General features: G+C 26.1%; 1 protein-coding gene across 6 annotated transcripts in view; it reads right to left on the bottom strand.

Moving 5' to 3' along the window:
• Positions 1 to 3,815: 3,815 nt before the first annotated feature.
• Positions 3,816 to 18,203, bottom strand: part of LOC107436641 (disco-interacting protein 2) — a 190,082-nt gene continuing 175,694 nt past the window's right edge. For 3 of the 6 annotated variants that reach the window (XM_071188297.1, XM_071188299.1, XM_016048412.3), the window contains 7 exons: positions 16,115 to 16,206; positions 15,954 to 16,030; positions 13,549 to 13,716; positions 12,513 to 12,707; positions 10,163 to 10,337; positions 8,102 to 8,225; positions 3,816 to 6,363 (listed from right to left, as the gene is read on the bottom strand). In XM_071188297.1, coding sequence (XP_071044398.1) covers positions 6,111 to 6,363; positions 8,102 to 8,225; positions 10,163 to 10,337; positions 12,513 to 12,707; positions 13,549 to 13,716; positions 15,954 to 16,030; positions 16,115 to 16,206 — 1,084 coding nt within the window. In that variant the 3' untranslated portion in view covers positions 3,816 to 6,110. The remainder of the gene's footprint in view (positions 6,364 to 8,101; positions 8,226 to 10,162; positions 10,338 to 12,512; positions 12,708 to 13,548; positions 13,717 to 15,953; positions 16,031 to 16,114; positions 16,207 to 18,203) is intronic. The other 3 variants (XM_071188296.1, XM_071188298.1, XM_016048411.3) reach the window with 1 other exon arrangement.

Raw genomic sequence — 18,203 nt, 5'->3', positions numbered from 1 at the left:
CCTCAAAAGTTACAGATGGCGCTGCTCCACTCCCCTTGAAAAAATTCTGCGTACGCCACTGGGTTGAGGTCGACCAGAAATTTTGGTTTTATGAGGATAGTGCTGAAGATTCACTCTATAAATTCTATTAGCAGGATTATAAGCAGGGGCCTAGAAAGAAAACTTTTATAAGGGCACTCAAATTAACAAAGCATTAACAATAAACATTTCTACAACACAATGGCTTTTTTACTGCAACCAAGAATGTTGTCAGCATACTGATGTTAGTCAAATGACATGTCAAAGATTTGTCACACATTTCTTGCCTAAGTATATTACATGTCTTCAAATATTTTTTTTTCCTTTTCAAATTGGCAAGATAATCTGAATAAACAGTCAAGTTTTCATATTTTCCTGGTAACATGTAACTTTCAACTACACATAACAGCTTGAACTAATTTTGTCAAGAATACAACTAGCACCATTTCTGAAAACTATTTTCCTGATATACTAATAATTGCCAACAATTACCACAGTTACTGGTAACATTTTTAATAAGTATCAAGCACATTTGAAAATAGGACAATAGGATTTCCATGTATATATATTTAGCTGAGTTTGATTTTAATTTTTTGTGTCAGTTTTTTTAGAATTGAAAAAGAATTTACAACTAACAGTTGACTTAACAATACCATATAAGCTCTGTAACAACACATAAAACACCATGCAATTTATTTGAAAATCCATAATAAAAAAGCTAAACAAATTCTTGTTTGTGATTGTCGTGTATTCTTTAGATTAGTGTTGCTGCAGAAGAAATACTTATCTTTTCCATTGCTAATTTATTACATATATTTCTTAAATAATGTAACTATGTAAAGAAATAAAAACACAATGAATATTTTGTGAAAATTGGTATTTCACATTGCTTTATTTTTCAAAAAAGGTAAATAAAAAATCTTATATACAAGCAATTAAATGCAGTCATAAAGTGGATTTTTTTTTCATCTTACCTTTGTCGTCTGCAAGCACGCCTTTTTACAAATTCACATATATACATGAAATGCTATATTATAACTCGTATAGCAATTTCGTTACTCAATTATAACATATAATTTGTAGAGCATAACTCAACACTGTTATCACAAGATAGAACAAAGCTGTTTACACTTATAAACGTAATAAAATAAGGTATAAAATAAAATATTTTTCAAATTGCCAAATACCATTTATTTTTTTAACTTGTAATGTGACCAAGCTTAAACACTTAATAAAATGCTAAAGTCAAGAAAATAGATAAACAGAACTTTTTTATCAGATACTATTATTAAAATAGAGAAAGTTTGCAAATTTTTTAAATTTTAGTCCTTTCTAATATAAAATTTAAATCAGAAAGATAAAATAGTTTAAATTATCCATCTTGTCAACAGTGTATCATTATAACAAATTAGGAACAAAATAAAATAAATTATGTAATGAGACAAACATCAACAAAACAACACTCAAAAAGTCAAACTTACAATTAAGGAATATCAATGAACACAATGAAAACAGCAGATTTAATTATGAAAGACACAATGTAAGAATATGGGAATAATATGAATGTTTTTTATTGCATGAATAATTTATTTTACCAACACACAATGCAACAATATGAGTTCTTTCATTTCTACATTTTGAGCCCAAATTTTCTTTTTTAACTAACATTAATTAATAACAAAATTGAAGAAATATTAAAGACGAATGAATTTGTTAATTATTGTAGTATTAAAACAATTTTGAATAAAATGAGCATTGAGATGATATTTTTACAGATCATTTTTTTTAGTTAAGAAACAGATCTTTATGTGATCATCATACAAAACAATTTATATTCCAAAATATACAAATAAAATCACTACAATAGACTAGTATAGAATTGATAGTGTAACAAATACACTAATAATACAAAAATACTTATAATAAAATAATGGGTGAAATAATGTGAAAGTTTATGTGAAATTTAATATATGCAATTACCTAAACTATTTTTTGTTTATTAATGTCATATCTTTTAACATTGAAAAATATAAGAGTTTTATTTATGTATTGCACTTCTAAACCTAACAAATCTAACTCAAATGTCTGTATTTGAAGAATTTAAATAAAAGTATTATGATTTACTTCAAAAATTAAGTTATAATAAAATGCCTTCAATCGTTCAGGCATAGAAAAGATCTTAGATACAACATTCTATTCATGGGAGTTACAAAAATGATTAAAAAAATTCCATAAATACAATATAGAATAGGAAAATAATAGGTTCATATCTAATAAATAATATAAAAAAATGACAGAATTAATCATATCTCCTACTGATTAATCCATTATGTACAAGTATTTAAACAAACTTTAAAATGATGTTCCTCAAAGAGTTGTAATGTTATCTCTTCTACTTAAAGAATATTTTTAACATGACATAACAATACTTTACTAGCTTGCTTTAGAAAAAACATTCTTAGCTGCCTCAAGAAGAAAGAGTGTTTTAACCTTCATATTTTAGTATAGAATTTATCACATAAAATAAGGTTATAAATGTGAATAAGAATGAAACCCAAATTTTATTAACATAGAAAATTTCTATTTTCGTATAACATGAAACTTATCACAATTAGAGTATAATAGTGGTTAAAAAGAATGAGATTTGATTTGAATCAAATTGAATTAGCAGCCGTTGAAAAAAGAAAAAGAAGCTTTCTATATTTACATATATCATGAAATCTATCACATAAACTAAAATTATAGATTCAATTGATAAGAATGATATTAAATTCAAAATATATTAACAGTGATAATAAAATGGAATATTTTCGATTTCATACATACCATGAAACTTATCCCATAAAAAGTAAGATAATAGAATTCATTGAAAAGAATGATATTTAAACCAAACTAAATTAGCAGCTTTTAAATAATGAGAAATTTATCACAAACTAAAAAATGATAGCAAAATGAAATTAAAAAAGCAAAATAATTGATTGTGAAGCTTTGTTCCTATCAACACATGATTTTTTTACTAAGGCAAAATAACAGTTACTCAGAATATAAGGCATGATAATTCTTTGGCTTAATATAATACCTTTACAAAAAATTTTTATAGCTTTAGAAAAATCTACGAGTTAAAAACGATGCATTATCACCTAGATCGCTAAAATGAATTATGTCAGAAAAGTTTTAAAAAATAAAGATAAAAAGCAAGAATAAATAAAATTTCTCCTTTCAGATTAAAAGGAAAAAAACTTAGATCTGTCTGATAAGACCATCAATGAAAGAAAAAACATAATTCAGAGAAGAAAATTAGATCAAGAATATTTTCCTATTTACCAAAAAAAAAAAAAAAAAAACTACAGATAACATTTAAATTTCAAATAAAGTAAAAACAAAGCTCATGAGAAAATTTTGAAAAATATTAATATTTTCTTTTTCAGAAATGAACTCTAAAATTGATAATAAAACAATTACAAAAAGGTAATAAAAACCCATACTTTTAAAAATTTAATAAAATTATATAGTGTTCACTCTAATAACTACTTTGACAAAGCTGCTTGAATACAAATATTTCAGTTACAGCTAATTAGCATTCCCGTAATGAATTACGTTAATTCTAGTAATGAATTGCATTAATTTTAAAGTTCTATTTGAAAAAGTACATCCTTAATAGTACATTAAAAATTTAAATATTTAGGGTGCATTTATGCAATTATCATGCAAATTTTTAGGTAGAATTTAAGAAATAGCACCATTTCAAGAATATAGAGTAATTATCCTATCTATTAATTTTAAAGAATTATCCATACTTTTTTTTTATTAATAGCACAATTTTCATTTGTAAAGGCAATTTTTTTTGTAAACAACAAAGCAACATTTTATATAGAAAAGTAAAAAAAGAAATTTAGGTAGGAGATTTTGCAAAAAATATTTTTCAATAACTTTGCATATTTCTTAAATAAAGAATATTTTTAAGTAAGTCAAAAGACATTTGAAAAAATCTTTAAATCAAAGTTTTAAGTTTAAAACTGTGAGCAAACTAATTGCAAAATCTATAATTATAAAAACTGACTGGCAAAAATCTATGATATACAAAAATATTAGAACTAACATTTCAACACTGAAATAATGGCCAATTCATCGAAATTTTTTTCACAATGCAAACTATTTTTTAATCTCAAAATCTACGATTTTGTAATCTATTATGTAAATCTCAAAATTTTAGACTAACACAAATTCCAACTATTAATGCTCATTTTAACACTTCTTCTTAAAAGAATTTTTGCAATATTTTTCTGGTTATTTGTTAGTTCATATTTGGAATATGTATAAAATTTATAATAAATACGGTTGTTTAATTCTAACGAGAAAAAATTGCAATATTTGAGAAGGATCTTAAATTTCTCAAAAGTAAAAATTGGATTTTGTTCCAACCATGCCTCAGAGTTCATCGTAAAATACTACTATTTTAGAATTACAATAAAAATGATAAGTATTTTGGAAATTAGATCAAATATGATTGACCAAATCCATAAACATTGTTTTTTTTTCTACTTGTTAAGTCTAAAATTATGTTATTGGAAAGTTTGAATGAGATAATTAAAAATAATGCATTTAATAAATAGTTTATAAGAACCTTATTCCCAAAAAAAAAAAAAAATTTAAATTATTTGTGGGTTTATTGTGAAAGAAAAAGATACATTTCTTGCTATAAACAAAACAAAATTAAAAAGATCTTAAAGCTAATTATTTAATACTTCATGCCTGTGATCTCTCTTCAAATAATATATATAGGATAGAAATTACATCAGATATTCCTTTCTTCAAGCAGAATATTCTCCATTCTATTAATATTTATTGCATAGTAAATTAAGGGCTAGCAGTCATTATCAGTATTTCAATGAAAATTTTAAAAAAATTGCAAAATAGGTAGCGAACATTATATTAGTCTGAGATGAAAACTGACAACCCAAAGCTTAATTATTTAGAGTATGCAATTAGAAAATATATAAATAATTATGGTAGTATTAAAATTACATACCATTAAAGTATTTAATTAGAAAATATACATTTTTAGAGGTAAGTAGTACAATAAATCTTAGATATTTTAATGGCAGCACCAGCAAATTTAAATTTTTAAAGTTACAGCATAATTTACTAACTCATATATATTTATTGATACTTACATGCATAAATTGAATAAAAACACAACAGACTCAATTATAGAAATTTTCAGAACACTATAAAAGTAACTGTTTTTCATTAAATTATACATTCAGAAGCTTCAGATCAGTATATTTTAATTTATATTTTAAGCTTCGATAACAAAAAGCACCAGAACTCGCAAGAAACTATGCAAATATAAACAGATGCCACACATTAGAACTGTTAAATGGGAAATAATATCTAATAGTTTAGAATGAAGCTATAGATAATGAAACATTACAATTGAAGTCAAAACCAATTATAAAATGCTTGAGTCTAAAAAAGTAACAGCTTTGTGATATTATATAAAATATCTAATTACTTATGAACAAAATATTGCTTTCAATATACTGATTTTATCTCATATATAAATTCTTAAGTAACTAGTTTGAATAGTCATACTGTTCTCAACAGCTATATAAGTAAAAACTTTTAATAAAAAGTATGCCTAGTAAAGATAAACATAAAAATGGAGGCAAATATTTTATAAAATCTTGAACTTTTAAAATATTATTTTGAATTATAAAAAAATTTTCACAATTGAAATGTATAATTTACGAATATTTGCACTCCAATAAAAATCAAAAAAGAAAACTAGCAAATTTTAAGAAAATATAAAACCATTTTGGATTAATTTAGAAAGAGCAATTTAACACTTAGAACACTATATACTACAGAACAAGAATTTTCTTGTCCATGGGACTACTTGTTCAGCTTTCACATTTTATAGCGGCAAGGATTTCTCGTGTTTCTGAAGTCAAAAGGAATGCCCATTCTAAAAAAATCACAGCTATAAGCAAATTCTCCTTTCCAGGTCTCAATTACATCCAAAATTTAATTTCAAGTGCATTCCACTTTTTTAAGAAGGTCATATAAATAACATTTTAGATAATATCTTCTCACATGTTATAAGCTACATAAATTGGATCTAATTGATCAGCTAAAAATCCATCTCGAAGGTGCATTCGTTGCTTTTCACCCCTGGAATTTATAGGCACAACTCCAGGATCGACAACAACTACTACTCCTACAATAAGTTGATGTTCCTCCAAAACTACATTTGTGACTAGGGGTACAAGATCTAAAGCTTCATTTTCATTTCCATCAAGTTCAACCACAACTACAAGTAAATTAGTCCAAGTAAACACAGCACTGTGGGAAAAAAATTTTACTTTAGAGGGTATGAAATATATCTTAAAATCTAGGAATATTGCATTTCATTTTACTCAAAATACTTAAAATTTGTTAAAAGAATTAACATAAGCTTAAAATATAAGTATAATAACAAAAGTATGGTTTTGTGCAGAGTGACTATTTTCAATTGGAAGCTACTATATAACTAACCTCACAAAATTAGATAATATACAAACAAAAAAAAAGTTCACCATTATATTCATCAAACTTTTATTTGAATATCATACAATAATTTGAAGTTATCAAGACAGATATTTAGTTAAATTGAAATTTATTCAACCTATCAATACCTAGGTCTAAATTTGTATTTCTTTCAATATTGTATGTATTAAAATTAAGGAAGGATAAGAACAAGATAAAAAAAATTCTTTTTTTTTTAATATGAATATGTTGGAAAATCAGTAAAATTTAAATGCATTATTAAGTATCAAAAAACTATAAAAAGGTAAGGGAAATTCCAAGAGAAAATATTTGCTGAATGCAAACAAACTGAATAATGTGTCATTTAAAAACCAATGACTTTCATTTTGACATTGCAAAAAAATTACCAACTGAAAAAGGCAAAATTATCATATATATGCATTTTATTATTCATAAAATTTAAAAGAAATTAGTACTTAAAAAGTATTGATAGTGCATTTTGAAAATGATTCTTAAAAACGAATTGCCAGCACTTATTCATTAATAAAACTCAAAATATAAACAAATAACCAAAACATAGTAATAAAGCTAAAGTACCGAAACATAGCTTTGCATTTAATGAACATTTTCAATTTAAAACAGTTGTTAAATTAACCTCATTAAAGTTAATGGTAGACGAATAAGAAAAACAAAACCTCTACATACAAAATCATTCATGTAAAAAAGTTCTATAATTTTTGCATAAAATTGAATTTTAATAAAGTGTAGATTTTTTGCATTCAACATAGAACATATTTTGTTTTAGACAAGTAAATTAATCAATTTAAAATACAAAATAAAGTTGAAAACAATACATTGTATTTTTTAAATACTTTAAGCTTGGAATCCACTGTAAAATTAAATGCAGCAATAGTTAAAGTGAAAAAAAATAATAATAAAAAAATTAAAAAGGTGAATAATTACATAAATTATAATACTAAGCATTACTAGGTAAATCTTTACATTAAATTTCCTGATTTTCAAGGCAGTGTTTTTCAGTGAATTTACATTATAAATGATTAACCCTCTGAGCGTTAGTTTTGGCTTTGTCCAACTTTTAACTGCAAGCTATAAACTGGTTTCTCCCATGCTTTTCAATGGGAGAATAGTACTTATTCGGGAAATGCCCATCCGATTTTAATTAGGGGCTTAATGCTTGGAGAATTAATGAAGAACAAGAAATCGGAATGTAAGATACAATTAATTAATAGTATTCCTTAACCATATTTCAAAAGAAAAAAATTACATTAAGTTTTACATCATGAATAAGTCAATTTATGGATAAAAATTACTTTATGTGTGCACTTATGTAACATAAGAAATAAAACTAAAGTAGACATGAAGAATTTTTGTCAAATTCAACTTTGGGGAAAATATGCAATATTTTTAAGCTCATTGCATTGCCCACGTAACTTGAGAGGTTCAAAACTTATAAGATATTAATAAAAAAACGTATATGAAGGCTACAAACAACAATTTTCAATATGATCAAAATTTCATTTAAAAGTAAAAGTACCATTCAGAAACTTTTTTATGACATCTCAGGACACTATTTTCAATATCTATAGGATGATATCTCATTCCTCGGAGCATGATAGTTTCATCCAGAGACCCAACTACAAACACAGCATCATGAAGTTCTAAAAAATATTTATATGTTATTAATAAACGTGATAAGTAAATCTAACCCACATAACACAAACATGAAATTTATTTTGAGGATTTATGATTTAATAATCTTAATAATTCACAGCTTTCGTCACAATATGATTATAATGGAAAGCCATTGGTTCCATTTCAGCAACTTTTCAGTATAATTTAATTTATATTTAAATATCATAAAAAATGCTTCTGTTTTAACCTATTAAGCACTAATTCTGAGAGAGTTAGGAAAATATGCATCTTTAGTACACAAGGCTCCGGAATTTCAGTCTTTTTCTATGAAGTGCAGGTCCTTATTTAAAATAATATAGATCATGTAAAACATTTTAACTTTTCAAAAGTGACAAAATGCTATGTGAAACAAAATAAATTTAAACTTCAATTGATGTTTCAAAAATTAAAAAAAATAGAGTAAGACTGGGAAAAGGAAGTCTCCAAGGTGAGAAAAAAAATATGTGTATTATTAAGCAAAACTCTTGTCTCTTTAATCATCTATTATTAAGCGCATTTAAAAATATTCCATCTATTTATAGAAAAAAAAAATATGAAGGATTTCAAAACAAGAAAAGAGCAATATTTGAAATCAAGGGTTTTAATTAGAACTAATCAAATACTTGCCTCAAGGAAAAGCAGCAATGTAATGTGAGATTAAAATTATATGTACTTTATCTTTCTGCTACTAACACAAAAAATATATTATTTTTTTGTAAGTTTGGTTTTATTCCATCTACATAAATCTACTGGCATGTTATCGAAGCATGAATCTAAAATACATTTTTGCATATCCTCTACGATTTTTGGCGTATTTGATAGCCAAATTCCTGTATTAAGATCTATCAATCATAAATTATGTTATTATAGAGAGAGAATCATTAGACCAAATGTAATTGGTCTGTTTTTTTCTGCACTATACATTCAAAACATGTTATTCATACCAGGGGTGATTGTGACAAAGTGAAAAACCCTGAAAATTTCATGTGCAAAAAATTGATAACAAGATAACAATTTATATAACATACATGTTTCATATTTACCATAATTTTTTGAGCTAAGATTTATAACTAAATAACCTACTAATGATGAACATCACACATTTATAGAAACTAATTCAAGAAAAAATTTACTTCTTACAAGAATTTGGATTTGAAATATTGGATTTCAAATATGCAAAAATACAAATTTCAATATTAAATCACATAAATACGAATCAATAATTTTTCGAAAACAAATCGCAATGTATAGTTTTTAAATCGTGTAAAAATAAACAAATTGATTTTTGATATTACAACCGTCTGAATAGGAATTGCAATATTGGATTTTAAAAACGTGTGAATACAAATCTTGACATTAGATTTTAAGCTCGCGTGAATACGAATTGTGATATGGGTTTTTAAAAATGCGTAAATACAAATCACACTATTGTATCTTCAAATCGCGTGAATCGGATTTGTGATGTACGATTTTTAAATTGAGTGAGTACGAATTGCAACACGTATCTTTTTGATCAGGTAAATACTAAAATTGATGTTTAATATTAAAATAGTGTGAATAGGAATCGTAATATTAGCATATCCCAGTGCAGTTACAAATATTCAAAATGGTGGAAATTCGCCAAATCAAAAGAATAAAATTGGCGGAAAAATCGCATGTACGTAAATGTCTTGTTAACAGAATAAAGCAAAAGTTTCAAAACTTAGAGTGATTTTAAGTTTTTGATTAGCGTAAGTGCGCAAACCAATGGTCTTCTGATACGAAGCAATACTCAGGATTTTTGCTGAAAAATCACATGCTCATAGCTTTTAGACTGGAAGAATAAAAAAAATAATAATAAAATAAAACAGAATTTCTGGGTACACACGGAATACAATCACTCATGTTATACTCTAATTATAATTTAGGGATGTATTTAACATACCACCATCAGCTTGAACACTCTCTGTTCTTCGCAAAAAACCTAAATAACCAGTCCTTGCATAAGTTTGTGATGAGTCACCAGTGATTAGCCTCACATTGAAATGATCATTGTGAAGAGAATCATCACCATAGATAGTGAAATATCCACTAGCATTATGAGATGACTGCACCCAAATCTAAAAAATAAAATACTTTGTTAAATACCATTTGTGAACATAAATTGCATTCATTAGATTGAATACCTTTTTCAGTAAGAGTTTTTAATTAGTAGTAAATATTAAATGTGTTCAGGCTTTCAATATTTAGGCAAAAATAGGCTAGGTGTTAGAATTAGTGTTAGAATGGTACAAGGGCCAAAAAAGATTCCACTACACCAAACATGAATGATGAGCTTGATGCAATGACAAGGCAAGTCATGGTTCACAAATTATATGTGACATTGAGTCAAATGACATTGAAAAAGCAATAGGTTTATATGAAGTTTCTCCTCACACCTTTTACCTCACAGGAAATCTGATTTGATATTTCTGCCCAGTTCTTGTACTAATCAAAGAATTTACAAAGTCTGAACAGTAAAAAATTTATTAATATAGAAAAAAATGGAATATACCTGGCTTTCGCATTAAACCCCTTAATGTCATTACAAACTCAATGCAACAAAATCAAATACCTTAACGTCCTTATCTTGTCCATCTTGTCCATAAATCTTGTCCATCTCACAAATTTATCAGTTTTGGAGGTGGTGAAGATATATAAATTTCTTTTTAGACAAATGTCTTGTAGCAGATTTTTTGAATTAGAAACTGAAAATTTGCTAATGGAACAAGTTTTAAGAATATTAAACATATTAAACGGATATGTAGTTCATAAAATATTTTCATGAGATGTTAGATCAGATCTAGAAATTAATAGCTCTGTCTCGTAATAAAGCAATACATAATACATAGCTCAAAACATTGAAGAATAATAAAAACAGGGACATTTGGCATACAATCAAATTTTGGACAAAAAGGGAATATTGGTAACAGTTAATTGCAGTTTAAATCAGAAATAGCAAACTACTGCATAAAGAATTTAAATTTTGACAATATTACATTCTAACTACACTGGACTTTTATGCACATATGTATTTACATAATACACATTTGTTAACACAATTAATCTAACTTAAAACATATTCCTTAACCCTTCATTCCACACTTTTTAAAAGTGAAGAATAATTATTTTCGTTTGCAGAATTCGTCAATAAATACTAGAAAAAAATTGGTTACACTTTAGGAAGGAAGAATATTTTTTGTTACCTTGCACTTTTGTTACTGCAAAACTATGTGTACAACATTATAAATCCTCTGATACAGTGAATGTAAACAATAGAATAATACAATAATTATTTATTGCCAGAATTATATAATGACTTTGAAGTTCCAAACTCTAGAAGGTTTTATCATAGGAGAATTTATTATTTTAAAATTTTTGTTCAGAACAGAAATTATCCTTCTTATTGAAATAGCACAAGGCACTAAACTAACAAAGCATGGGGAAACAGCATGTCCATTAGTTTTGAAACTAGCACAGACTGGTAGTCAATTCGTTTTTCTAACAAAGACAAGCACTTCTATCGATGTGCAAAGCAGTTTTCAATGCTTAACTATAAAGAACAGCAGAGAAAATCCAATTTAAACTTAGCTTTACAGATATGCAAATGGGCACAGTGAAGGGTTAAGCTAGAGGAATCAACATTTTACTTACAACAATAACAAATTTTAAATTTGTTGCTTCAAAAATGTGTGTTAAGACTTAATTCAATAAAATTTCACTCAGAGAAAATATTTATAAAAATTCAACTGAATGAGAATGTAACATGGTAACATGGAAATCTTTACAGCTTTGGTAAATGTGAATTTCAGTAATCCAGAATGTTGAATAATTTTAAAATAGGTGACTGATTTTACCTTTCATAAAAAATGATTTATCAAGCTCTTCTTAAAAATATTTCCTAATTTTGAACATTTCATCAACAGTAAATTTCAAAATTTTCATTAAATATGGATGATTGAAAATCAGTATTTATCATTTCTTTTTTCTTGGCTAAATATATGTTCACTATAGGCATTTGAGTGGTGACAAAGCTTGGATTGTTTTTGCCAATTCTTCAGTTTTGAACACCAAAAATATTTTTTATTCTTTATACATTTAGATATTTCAATAAGAGATTTTAAATTACAAAAATTTGATATTTTTACGAAATTTTAAAGAAATGGAATATTTGAATATTTTTTGGAATTTGACAGAATTGGCAACTGTGACTGATAATATAAATTTATTAAATACATACAAAATGTAGTTAATACCTCTCCTAGGTGAGAATCTCCACATTGTCCTTTAGTCTCAGGATTGGCAATGACTACTTTCACTCCTGGAAGAAGTTTGCCAGACTCCATCAGACATAAACTATGAGGAGCACCTCTTTCAACTAATGTAACTCGATCATTTCGCAATGCTCGCATATCAGCATATACTGCAGTTGGGTCTGGACTAGAGGCTCCCTATAAATTAATACATCTTTATATACGTAATTAAAATATCTTAAGAAATTGATCTATATCATGTAGTCAGATATGCTACAGCAGTTTCAGAAAAAAAATTTAGTATGGTAATAAAACTCTAAAAACAGTTTTTCAAAGTTATGAATTAAACTAAAACAAAAATTACAATTTAAAAAAAATAATTGTATTTAATAAAGTATTAATTTAATTTTTTTTAAACATTTTGAGTTGACTCATTTCAAAATATAAGATTCTTCTGTTAGTTGATTCAAAATGCCATTGCTTATTCAAATCACTATTATTATTATTTCTTACTAATAGTCAATCCGAGGGAAAATTGAATTTCGTTTAATATTTATAAGTTCAGTAGTTATGAATGCAACTGAACATTTTTAATAAGAATTTAGTTAGTGAATGACCCCTCAGTTTATCATTTAGAAAATTCTGCGCATATTGAATTGTTAATTAGATTAAATAATTTTAAAAAACTGAATAAAAGAACAATTCAAATATTTGAAACAAATCGCCAACATACCAAGACTTAATTTCACTAAAAATATTTAATAAGTATATACTTTTACGCTAATAAAATTTCATTAGAAAAAGTTAGTTTTTTCTTTTTTATAAAATATTATTCAAGTGGCATAAAAATTCAGGAACACATTGGGTAGAAAAGATACTTCAATCACTTTAGTACAATTTGTGGATGTCCCCAGTCACACATATAAAATTTTTGTAATTTTAGAATTGTTAAGTTTATGATGAAAATCAGGTGAAAAAAGCGGAATTCCATGGGTCTGCAGTAAAGTTACATGTCTGCTTAATTAAAAACATTACTTACCTGCAAACAAATGGCAACATTTACTCGACATCCAAAGCTTGTGCTAACAGCTCTAGGAGATAAGCCTAAACCAGAAAATAATTTAGAGAATGAGGTTGTTAATCCAACTCTAGGCCTCTCCTCAGCTACAACAACACAGGTTCGAACGCAGCTCAAGTTTATCCCTCTCTGCAATGAAAAAGAATAACTGTTATAATAACTACAATAAGTTGGATACAAAATGATACACAAATTTTACTTACCTTATAACATATAAAACATATTAGTGCTAAAATAAATATTAAAATTCCAGAGTTTCATTTGCAAACTCAAAAATAATAGTTTTATCCCATTCTGTGAAAAATAATTATATACTGTTAAAAAAATTTCCTTACTCCCACCAAAAATAGTCATAGACTCACATATTTACAAATATTTATTTATAACACATTTATAATAAAATTACCTAAATTTTATAATTTAGGTTCAGCTTTCTAGACTACTACACACAAAATGGGAATGCTTATCAGTAGAGATATTTCTCCATAGCTTTCTATATTCCCATTTTTTTTACAGGATAATAGATATAGGAGATTAAGGATTTAATTAAGATTTTTAGTTTCCCAAATAGATAAGTTTTAAAATATATTCAAAACCAATTAAATTAATAAACAGAATAAAAAAAACTCCTTTGGCATGTAATTAAACTGACAAACAAAATAGGTTCAACATTTTAAAGTTATAGAAAAATTTATTGCCAAGTTCAAAAGTCAACCCAAGTATGAGACAGTCAACAAAAAGTCACTGAATTATAAAAACACAGAAATTTATATCAGTTTTTATCTTATAATAAAATTTGTTAAATGTAGAAAACCAATATTTATAAATTATTAAACATGCTCAAATCATAAGAAAATGTCTGTAAAAGTTCTAATAAATGAAAAGAATCTAAAAGTGAATGAGAATGTCTGAAAAAGCTAAGAAATCATAGCATAATTTATAGGATTAAAAAAGTCTTAAACAAGTTCCCATTTCTTACTAGACTAATATGCTATCAGGGGTCTGTCTAGGCTTTTCTGAGATGTACCTATTTTATGAAAATTTAGACATAATATGTGAAAAATTAAAAATGATATTAAAAAATCAACAAAAAGCATAGTAAAAATATAGATTTATCATTTCTTAAGGATACAAAAATAAAATTTTAAGAAAAAGTACTTTGTGAAACTACCGTTTTTCCTAATGTTGAATTTGTGAAACTACCGTTTTTCCTAAAATTGAATTTGTGAACGTACCGCTAAACGGTAGTAAATTCAACGTGGACAGACCCCTGGTTATTTAATTATAAAAACATATCAACTACAAATAATCAAATGAAATATTCAAATTTAAAGATGGCAATCAAGCAAAAGAAAGGACATAAGAAACAGGTGTGGTGATGGCACATCTAAAGCCATTGACATATCAAAATTTAGAAATCAAAAGAAAATTGATTTTCTAATGTTTGATATAAAAGAATAGAATATTATCAAATTAAGCAAGAAATTAAAAATTAGAATTTATCAAAATTTTCTTTCTAGAATTCCATTTTCACCAAATATTCCATTCTCACCTTTTTTAAAAATTTCTACATCTTGCAACACATATGGATTTCACCCTACCAATGATACCCTTTTAATTATTTGATTAATCGGTTCAAGCTTGTACCCCAACCACTTTTTTCCCTTTGTTGTAACTTGTTTATAATTTTCTCTTGCATCTATGTGCTTCCCTCTTTCAGCCTGAGTGTCCACGCAGAGGAGGTTTTATCATTATAAAACCAGATATATGTTATGTCTTTCAGTTACTTAAGTTTTTAACAGAGCAAAATGAATTTAAATAGATTTTTTAACATTAAAAAAATTTATCATGTATATTCAAAGAAAGAGAATAAAACAAATAACTGTGGAATTTTTAAATTCAGTTTTATCTAGATCAACCTGTAAATATTGTTTGCCGAAAGGAGGTAATTAAGTTTCTAGTATAAAATCTCGCCAGAAATAGATTAAACATTGCTATATCAATTTCAAATTTCACATCTTGAACATAAGCATTATAAATTATCCCAGCCTGTAAAGAACATTAAATGTTTTAAAATATTCTTTGGTACAAGGCAATGCTTCTGAGTATAGGCAGGGAGTAAGGAGTTAAAAATTTGTCTATAAAGAAAATTAAAAAAGTCTACGAGGCAAAATGATACTAAATGACTTTTTTTTAAAAATGTTAAATTTCTATTCTATTGGTCACTGTAACAAAAAAATTTCCTCAAAATAATATCAAAGTATAAAGAATACTTTATCATCAGAAAATGTTAGAAAACCTAAATGGGTAAGCACACACACAAATGACCAAGAAATTTTGTAAGTGAAAATAGGCTATTGTATTACCTTCAATTGGCTGATAGATGATCCTAAGCCTTTTGTGCAAAGTTCCATAACGCCATATGAACAGAATGTATCACGCACTTTAAAATAAAAAACAAATTAGAAATTATTAAAACGAAATTTTTTTTTATTTACTTTTATTATTATTTAGAATTAATTATAACCTTTGTATTGACTAATTGTTGATAACCAAAGGGCAGGATTAATTTCAACTTCAGATGGTGGGATTAAAATGGTATGGTGACCTGAATAAACACTGAAATAAAAAATAAATCTTAATGCGAAAGAAATAAGCAATACATACAGTGATGGGTTCTTACATTAAAAATATTTAAAATGCATTTAAAAATTACATTAACTTAGAAATTTACATATCAAATATATATAATTAAATCTTAGAAATATAAAAGATTAAACACATCAATAAATTATTCTTTTTTAACTTATCAGTATAATTTTTCTCTCTCATAATACACCAAAAATATTTTAGCATATTGTTTCTTAACGAGTCCTATCAGTAAATACACATCAATTATTATTAAAAACAAAATATCAGTATTTTGTTTATATTAAGCTTACTCACAAAACAGTCCAATTTTAATTAATAAATTTGTTGTCAAGTTCAGTTCTTTTAAGCACAAAAAACTTTGATTGGGAAAACAAGCTTCTAAACCAAATTTCAAGTATCAACAAAACAAAAAGTGTCATTTTTGTCATAGTGCCGGCAAAAAAAAAAAAAAAATAAATAAATAAAAAAAATCTTGGCAAGGACAACTATGAATGTAAAGGTTTTTTACATCACTATAGCAAGAACTGAATAATGAAAACCAAATCTTCTTATTTTTGATGTTCGAAACCTAGTTATTTTGAGCCAGCAATAAATAAAAAAGATACCTTATGTACAAAGCTTCATAAAAAAGTATTGAAAACTTTAAGATATTAATTAAAAACTCTTTTCTTAATACACATAATTAAAAAAGTATGTTTGGCAACAATTTTAGTCACAAATGATATTAATTTTATAATTTTAATATAATAATTTTAGTCAATTTAGAGAAAATGTTGTATGAATTTTCTTTTTTAAATATTTTCTTTATGTCAACGCATGTGTAAACATTTATTTACATTTACTATCATTGTAGATCTTTGAATTTTAGAGATTAAACAAAAATATTAAAACCAAAAGGTTTTTGTGTATGAAGAGGAAAAGAATGTATGGATAGAAAAGAATGCAACCATCTATAAGATAATAAAGGAATTTCTTTCATATTTATCAAGCCAAATGGTTGAAAAGTTACTAAAATCTTCCTGATGCCAGAATAATTTGTAAGAAATTTTCCTCTAAATGAATTTACTATCACTATGAAAAATGCTACGTCCATGGTGATTACATGCAATCCTCATGTTATGAAAATTTTCCTTGCTAAAAATTGCAATAAATGTTTAGTGGAAAATACAAAAATAGATGTTAATTTTAAAATGTTTATAATGCATTGCCTCCTTTAATATATTTAACCCTTTCGCGACGCAAAGCGCGCTTACCGCTGAGGCCGGCAGTCTCTCTAGCGTGTGTCTCCCCAGGGCCGGAGGGTTTTTTGATGTTAAGCCTAATTCCATGAAATTACCGAAATATCAGCGCGTTGTTTAATATTGTTCTGCAGAGTATTTAAGTGACATATGCTTCATATATATTTCTATGGATACTTTATTTACTTAAGTTATTTCTTGTTCAAATGTATATTTCACACATTTTATTTTCATTATGTACTTGTTATTTTAAAACATTTAACATTACAAATCTGAAAACTAAATATATGACTTAAAGCTGTTTTTTCGTATGAAAAATTTAATTATTTTCATTTAATTATTTCGTAATTATTTTCATTATGGAATCATCAAAATAATGCCTAAAGAAATCAATCTCTTCTTCAAGCGAATTATCCACTTTTAGTCCAGGCACGGCTTTGAAAGGTAATAGCGTTAAATTTTGTACTGTTGATGACCATGCAGAAGTACTACTCGATTTTGAAGTACTGGGCATACAAATGTCAGAAATGTTCTCATCATCATTCGATTCGCTTGATTCTTTATGATCAGAATATATTATAGTGTCACTATCACTACTATCCGAATCTGTTTCAGAATCAATATCTGAAATATTTTGCATAATTTCCTCTATTTCCAGCTCAGTCAAAATTTTTCGACGCTTCGACATTCTAACGGTAAAAAGAAAAAAAATTCAAGCCTACAAGA

Source organism: Parasteatoda tepidariorum, chromosome X2, assembly GCF_043381705.1.
Source record: "Parasteatoda tepidariorum isolate YZ-2023 chromosome X2, CAS_Ptep_4.0, whole genome shotgun sequence".
In the NCBI taxonomy this organism is placed as follows: Eukaryota; Metazoa; Arthropoda; class Arachnida; order Araneae; family Theridiidae; genus Parasteatoda; species Parasteatoda tepidariorum.
This window is presented reverse-complemented; position numbering and strand designations above follow the sequence as displayed.